Source organism: Hylobates moloch, unplaced genomic scaffold (assembly GCF_009828535.3).
Source record: "Hylobates moloch isolate HMO894 unplaced genomic scaffold, HMol_V3 SCAFFOLD_2128, whole genome shotgun sequence".
Classification (NCBI taxonomy): domain Eukaryota; kingdom Metazoa; phylum Chordata; class Mammalia; order Primates; family Hylobatidae; genus Hylobates; species Hylobates moloch.
In genome coordinates, this window is record NW_026654403.1 from 1442 (window position 1) to 9004 (window position 7563).

Consider the following 7563-nt stretch of genomic DNA (forward strand, 5'->3'; position numbering starts at 1 on the left):
CTGTGTGACCCTGGACAAACTGCTGAACTTCTCTGAACTTGGTTTTCTTAGCTAAAGAGAGAGAATATAAGACTTTTATGCTTGTCAGGAGGATTCATGCAATACCATGTCAAGTTCTAAGCACAGGGTTCCCTCTGGTAGACCAGTCGTTCTCAGCGAGGACGGTGATGACCCCTAGTGGACAGTGTGGGAAGTTCTGGGGGTGTTCTCAGTTGTCACCAAGCCAAGGGCTGCTAGCGTGAAGGGCAGGGCCTCAGGGCCTCCTGCAGTGCGTGGCGCAGTGATGCACCATGAGGAAATGTCACAGATTCTACGTGACAAAATAGTTTTGCGAACAATTTTAAGACAAACTGAATTTTCCAGGAATGCAACTACTGTGTAAGTTGAGAAAGTTTCATAACGTGTTGTGTTTGGCACTTTTTACCAACAGCTGTTCACCGACGTGGAAATCTTATCACTGGCGGCACCTGCCGCATGTGGTATCTGAGTGGCCGTGACTCGTGCGTCAGCCCTCGTGTGTCACAGCAGTCACTTACGCACAAGCATCTGACCCTTGTAACATTAGAGAAATGCTTCTCACGTACCAGCGCACACAAATGCCTGCGGAACTTGTCAAAGTGCAGACTCCTGGGACCTGAGAAACTCATGCTGAGGTCCTAGTGTAGTCACGCCTAAGTGTGTGTGCAGAGAACACATTTATTATAAACCACGCTTCTCTTATCTCTCCTTTTTTTTTTGAGTCTTGCTCTGCCACCCAGGCTGGAGTGCAGTGGCATGATCTCGGTTCACTGCAACCTCTGCCTCCCAGGTTCAAGTGATTCTCCTGCCTCAGCCTCCCAAGTAGCTGGGACTACAGGCACCTGCCATCACACTGGGCTAATTTTTGTATTTTTAGTAGAGGCGGGGTGTCATCATGTCGGCCAGGCTGGTCTCAAACTCCTGATCTCAAGTGATGCGCCCGCCTTGGGCTCCCAAAGTGCTGGGATTACAGGCGTGAACCACGATGCCCAGCCTCTTATCTCTCTTTTGTGCAACACTTAGGGCATCATCTTGGGTCGAGTTCCCCAGGAAACACTCTGAGAGGGAGATTTGTGTGCCTGTAGTGAGTTAGGTAGTGCTCTCAGAAACACCTGTGAGGGGCAGATAATACAGGATTGGGCAGAGGGAGAAGTGGAGCTGTGATATAGTCATAGCAGAGGATGTAGCTGGTCCCTCAGGGCTCGGGCCTGGGGTGGCCTTCAGAGATGTCCCAAATTGATGCCGGAGTGGAGACTCGACCGGTCACTGGATGTGTGCTTCCCCTTCCACTAGGGACAAAAATGTGGCTCTCTTGGGCCTCAGCTGTGAGCTGTGAGCAGCCCACACTCCTGTAGCTAGAGGAAGGGTCTTGGTCCTGGATGACTGGTGTGGGTGGCACACCCCAAATCTGCGACCGAAAGTACGCTGATGTTTAAACACGGTATGTGGACAGATTATATTACCTTTGGAATTTCATTTCAGTATAGTAAGGCACACCCCAAATCTGTGACCGACGGCAGGCTGATGTTTAAACACGGTATGTGGACGGATTATATTACCTTTGGAATTTCATTTCAGTATAGTAAAGGTGTTGCAAAATATTTGTCCTAGAAAGGGAACAGTGAGTTTCGTGAGTTTAGAGCCTCTGTACGGGGTAAATGGCAGAGGCTCCTATGACCAGAAATGACAGTTCGCCAAGCTCAGCAAATACCTATTCAGTGCCTACCATGTGCCAGGCGCTGTTTTAGGCACTTGGAGATACATCGATGAACAAAGCAATGAAGGCCTGTCCTCTCTGGAGCTTACATTCCAGCAGGTGGCAAGGGGTTACAGGCTGTGATCACATTTTCAGTTTCAGGCCCACGTCTGCCCTCTGGATGACCCACAAGGTATCCCATAGTTGGCATCAGTCAATGGGCACCTAGTTTACAGCAAACCCACCACAACAGCTGGACAGGCACAGAGAACTCTTCTCTCTGACCAGAGGATCTGTGCTTCCAAAAGTATGGAGGAAATTCCCATTGGCTTTTTTTTCTCGTTTCGTCTTCTCTTTGGCCGCAGAGGCAGCTGCAGTCTCAGGAAGTGTGTGGTGGAGTAGGGAAGCTAAAGCCCAGGCCTTCAAGCCAGAAGGGGCGGGAGAATGAGCATGGGGTGGGGCGGCCCCAAAGCCAGAAAGTGTCACAGAGACTGAAGAGAAGGAGGTGGCTCAGGGCAGGAATCCCATGAAGCTGGATCCGAGCTCCTGGGCCCATCCTCAACGGCACAGGCATGCACCGTAAACTGCACACCGAAGGCCCTGAGAACTGAACCGTGAGTAGATTTTCACCCTGGTCCCAGACTGGCCGCTGGTTTGTGCACGTGTGGGACGGATCCCAACCGCAAAATACAAAGATGAAAACTGAACTGACGTTGGAGCTGCCCTCACAGGAGGCAGACTGGAACTTGGGGTCTCAGCCTAAGTCAACTACCTGCTAAAACCAACCTATTGACAAACAAAAATAACATTCTCTGCAGGCTTTTTTAAACAAGACCCAGAATCTCATAACATCATCTTCACAAAGTCTAAGATACAATCCAAAACTACTCAACGTACAAAGAACCACAGAACTCTCACATCTCACAAGGAGAGAGACAAGCAACCGAGGCCAATCCCAACATGAGGCAGGTGTTGGAATATCACAGACGTTAAGCAGCTGTTATAACCATGCTCCAAGAAGTAAGAACAAACACTACTGAAGTGAACAAAAAGATACATCATCTTGGCAGATACACGAAATATTAAAAAGAAATATGAAAATTTTAGAACTGAAAAATACAACAACCCAAATAGAAAATTCACCTAAGAGGCACAAGATGACAATGGGCCACAGGCCATGGACCTCCACAGGCAGCCCGGAGGCCTCCTCACGTTTGGAGGACGTGGGTGGAAGGCACTGAGACCAGCACCAAACCAAGTGGCTTCGGTCCCAGAACCCTTGATGCTGCTGCCACTGAGGCCACCCATGTCCAAATTTGCCCAGTCCTGCCTGGCTCACAGTCTGGCTGTGCCTGCGTCCCCTCACCCCCACCCCTGCCCCACCACCATTATGCATTTCCTCAACTGCCTCCTCTGTGAGCCCCTCCCACCCAGATGCAAGCTCCCACCGGGAAGGGACGGTGGTTTCTCTCTTACTGTCATCACGACGCTCTGCATACAACGAGAGGCACAGGAGGTCTGGCAAACGGAGGATGCACCTCCAACTTGGTCTGCAGGGAAGAAGCAAAAGTGAACAGGAAAGAAGGTCTTGCAGCTAGAAGTTCTGACGCAACGAATTCCTCACAATTTCTCAACCCCATTTCAAGATGAGGAAACTGATGCCATTGAGAGATTAAGAGGCTAGAGTGGGCCAGGTGTGGTGGCTCATGCCTGGAATCCCAGCACTTTGGGAGGACGAGGTGGGTGGGTCACTTGAGGTCAGGAGTTTAAGACCAGCCGGGCCAACATGGAGAAATCCCATCTCTACTAAAAATACAAAATTAGGAGGTTGCAGTGAGCAGAGATCGCACCACTGTACTCCAGCCCGGGCGACAAGAGCAAAACTCTGTCTCAAAAAAAAAAAAAAAAAAAAAAAAATGGGGAAGCACGTTCAGTATTGCTACACAATTCTTCAAAATATTAAGTAAAAACAAAAACAAGCACTACACAAGAAACTGGTGATACAGGCGTCTGCGCTGGGGAAGTGGAAGGCCGGAGTGGGTGACACAGGCCTCTCTGGGCTGGGGAAGTGGACGGCCGGGGTGGGTGATACAGGTGTCTCTGGGCTGTTCCCCAGTCATTTCACTGTACATTCTTCAGTGCCTTTTCAATTTTGAACCGTGTGAACATATGAGTTATTCAGAAAAACAATTAAAATACCTAACATATTGAAGGGTTCCTTGTTGCTAACATTTCTGGCTTGGTTCTATTTAACTGAGTTGCTGTACTCTCTCCTGAAGTATATATCCTGCCTTACAGAACTCCACGTGGCAAGTGAAATCCAGGCACTGTGCCTTACAGAAATCCAGGCAGTGCAAGTCACTGACCGGGGCTCTGGTGTAAGGGAAGAGGCCTCCCGGCACCCAGGCCTGCACGCCCTCCCGCTGCCTCCAGGTGGTGCTACAAGGCCTGCTGCCCGGAGCAGATGCTGGTGGCCTGGGGAGCCTCGCTTGGGGCCTGGAGCTTGCTGACCAACAGGCAAAGAAACAGGAGGCACAAGTAAGTAACATAAAATAGAAACTAACTTTATTTCTCTGGAAGAAGCAGGTACCGAATGCCAGAGCAGCAACTTTGCCGACAGGCTGGTGGGAAAACATGGAACCGCGCAGGGGAATTGGGTGGAAGAGGAAGCACTCATGTCCCTCCAGGGCGGCTGCCCTTGGTCTCCTTCCAGCCCTGGGGCCCTGGGCCCTGGTCCCCGCCAGAGAATGGTCTGGCACCCTTTCTCCGCTTCCTGAACCACCTCAGGCTATGTCCAGGCACAAGATCCTGAGGCCAGCCAAATCCCATTCAAGTCCATGGGGAGGCCACAAGTCACATTCTGCCCGACAACCCCAACTGCTGCCAGGAGCCCCCTGGAAGAAGACCTAGTCCTAGGAGGTCCCACCGGGTGCTGGTCCACTTCTCTCTGTGGCCGACACATCCTGCCTGCCCAGGTCCAGCCTGGTTTCCTCCCAGACTGTCACCCAGGGCAGGGCCTAGGGGCACTACTCCAGCCACAGGCCTCGCCCAGGACCAGGACCAGAGGCAGGTCATACCCAGAGCCTGCTAGGGCAGCCCCCAGGCCTGTCTTCACCGGGCCCCTTCCACATCTTGGCTGGGGCACCGGGGCTGAACCAAAGTGTGCAGGGACAGCGCTGGTGCGGGAGGGATGGGCAGGGCAGGGCTCCCAGCCTCCCGCAGCCTTGGCCTTGCTCCATGCCTGGGAGCAGCAGGGAGCAGCAGGTCCTCCAGGCCTGGATGGGGGCATCTCCCCACTCCTCCTGGTGGACAGACAGGCTCAGGTGATTCCTTCAGGCAGGCCCTCTAGCTCTCCAGACGCATCTCAGCGCCTACAGAATGGGAAACCACCAGCACAGTTAAACAGTTTACAGAAAGTTCAGCGGGGTGGGTACCGGGGGACACACTGGTGCCAGGCAACACCATTGGAAGCTGGCAGTCCCCGGCAAGAACTGTAAAATTTATCATCCTGGATGTCCTTTCTCTGTACTTTAATAAACTATGAGTATGCAAATCCTGCATCCTGGGTGCAAATCAGTAAGAACCACCCGAGACAGTGACAGACAGGTCCTGGGTGCAAATCAGTAAGAACCACCCGAGACAGTGACAGACAGGTGACAACGGGTGCCTGCGTCCCGGGTGCAAATCAGTAAGAACCACCCGAGACAGTACGGGACAGACAGGTGACACTGAGTGCCTATGTCCTGGTGCCAGGTGTGTGGTGCGCGATATGACAGACATGTCCCCCATCCATTGCACCAGTCCCTTCCACAGGGTAGGGCACTATTATCTACACGCTTTACATGTGGAGAAACTCAGCACCGCGCACAGGGCCACGCTGCTGGGACAAGGGCAGGAGGTCCCAAGTGAGCTGCCGTCTCCAGGGCCTGGCCTGTGTCAGCCCCGCCTCCGGCCAGTTATATTTATATTTTAAATGTCTATGTATTTTGTTACACTATAATATAAACCTTTTACAGGAAAGACAACATATTTTCTTTTTACAGAAAATTTTTTTTTTTTTTTTGGAGACAGCGTCTCCCTCTGTCACCCAGGCTGGAGTGCAGTGGTGCAATCTAAGCTCACAGCAACCTCCGCCTCCCAGGTTCAAGCAATTCTCCTGCCTCAGCCTCCCGAGTAGCTGGGATTACAGGCGCCCGCCACCACACCCGGTTAATTTTTGTATTTTTAGTAGAGACGGGGTTTCACCATGTTGGCCAGGCTGGTCTCGAACTCCTGACCTCAGGTGATCCTCCCTCCTTGGCCTCCCACAGTGCTGGGATTACAGGCGTGAGCCACTGTGCCCGGCCAACATTGAAATTTTAAATGTTACTTTAAACCAAAATATGGAAACACAGAGGTGAGAAAGAGGTATGCAAATCATGGGGTCCTAAAAAGTGCCGTTCCTGGAGCCGCTCAGGGTCGCTGCAGGTGCTAGGGAAGCAAGTCTCCTTCAACTGGACAGGCTCCAATTCCCTCTTGTACTCATTTGAAAACCAAGTGGCTAAATGTCCAAATAAACACATTTAGGAGAAACGATCTGCTGGGCTCTGTTCGCACCTCCCTCCCGCAGCTGGTGAGCTGTGTCCCCCTGGCTGGGAGTGGCCTGAGAGGTGTTGGGCTTCCTCCCAGTGTGGCAGGCTCTGGGACAGCCCTCCTGGGGCATGGAGTGGGCCAGACTGTGGGGCTCACTCACTTGTGGTGGGCAGGGCCCCAGGAGCCCAGAAGGTGGCAGCCAGCCTGCTCCAGGTTCCAGTCGAACATCTCCAGCACTTTGTGGCACTCCCCTCTGGGCCGCAGACCCAGCCCGAAGAGCTGCTCCACCTGTGGGTAAGGGTGGCGCCATGGACACGCGGGCCCAGGGCACCGACTAGGGTGGGGAAGAGGAGAGTCGGAGCCAGGGGGCGGGGGGCTGGGGCCAGCAGAACCAGGCTTCAGGGTCCCTGAAAGCCAGAGTGAGCAGGAGGTGGCGGTACCTTCAGATACTGGGCAGCCCTCTGCACGCTCCAGCCGTGGCTCTGCAGGGCCGCCTGGCACTCCTCTGTGGTCACCCCATGCACCATGGCCTGCAGCTGGGCACACCCACCCCCGTCAGCACCACTAGGGCCCACCGCTCCAGGCCCCTTGGGCCCTGCCCCACCTCGCCCACAGCCAGGCTGGGTGCTCACCATCTGGATCTTGTCTGCTGGCCGGCCTGGCTCTGGCCCGTCGCCAGGGCAGCCCCTCTGTGGCAGCCGAGCAGTGGCCCTCGGGGCTGGCGGCCGGGCCCCTGGGTTGCTGTTGGTGGTGGAGAAATTGGCCTTAGGGTCCAAGGCAGCCTGGGGCATCGGCTGCACGGTGGCCGTGGGGGCGGCGGGGGCCGGGGTGCTGGGTGGGGGCAGCAGCAGAGGCACAGGCAGGGGGGCCGGCTCCTCGGGGCTCTGGGCCTCACATAGGAAGCGCTGGTAGCGCTCCAGGTAGGACGGTCGCTCGGGCAGCAAGTAATAGTGGGTGCTGCTGACCTTCTTGCCGTCCCGGACGATGGGCAGGATGCAGGGACCGGCCCGTGGGCCAGGCGCCTGGATCACCTGGGGGGTGGCGTACTTGGGGTCTGAGGCAAAGCTCTGGGTGGTGGGCATGGTCTTCCCAGGTGAGCTGGAGAGCCGGGGTGGCAGTGGGGAGCTGCCAGGTGGTACCAGGGGGCTGGGTGTCCTCGAGCCTTGAGGGGACAGGGGCTCCCGCGGAGGCACCCGGGGAGGGGAGGCAGGTCCAGGCCACCGACCGGTCTCCTCCTCGCCCGAGGGGGCTGGAGACAGCTGGACGTGTGGGCGCAC

General features: G+C 54.7%; 1 protein-coding gene across 3 annotated transcripts; it reads right to left on the bottom strand.

The window, feature by feature from the left end:
- Positions 1–4253: 4253 nt before the first annotated feature.
- LOC116464905 (activated CDC42 kinase 1-like) lies at positions 4254–7561 on the bottom strand. Of its 3 annotated transcripts, none has more exons than XM_032148138.2 (4): positions 6919–7561; positions 6727–6816; positions 6447–6574; positions 4254–5085 (listed from the first exon to the last, which is right to left on the bottom strand). In XM_032148138.2, exons 1-4 carry the CDS (start codon positions 7366–7368, stop codon positions 5079–5081), a joined length of 675 nt encoding a protein of 224 aa, XP_032004029.1. In that variant the 5' UTR covers positions 7369–7561; the 3' UTR covers positions 4254–5078. The 3 variants fall into 3 exon arrangements, with proteins under 3 accessions (XP_032004029.1, XP_032004028.1, XP_032004030.1); XM_032148137.2 differs by having other exon boundaries at positions 6727–6822; XM_032148139.2 differs by lacking the exon at positions 6727–6816.
- Positions 7562–7563: the final 2 nt, after the last annotated feature.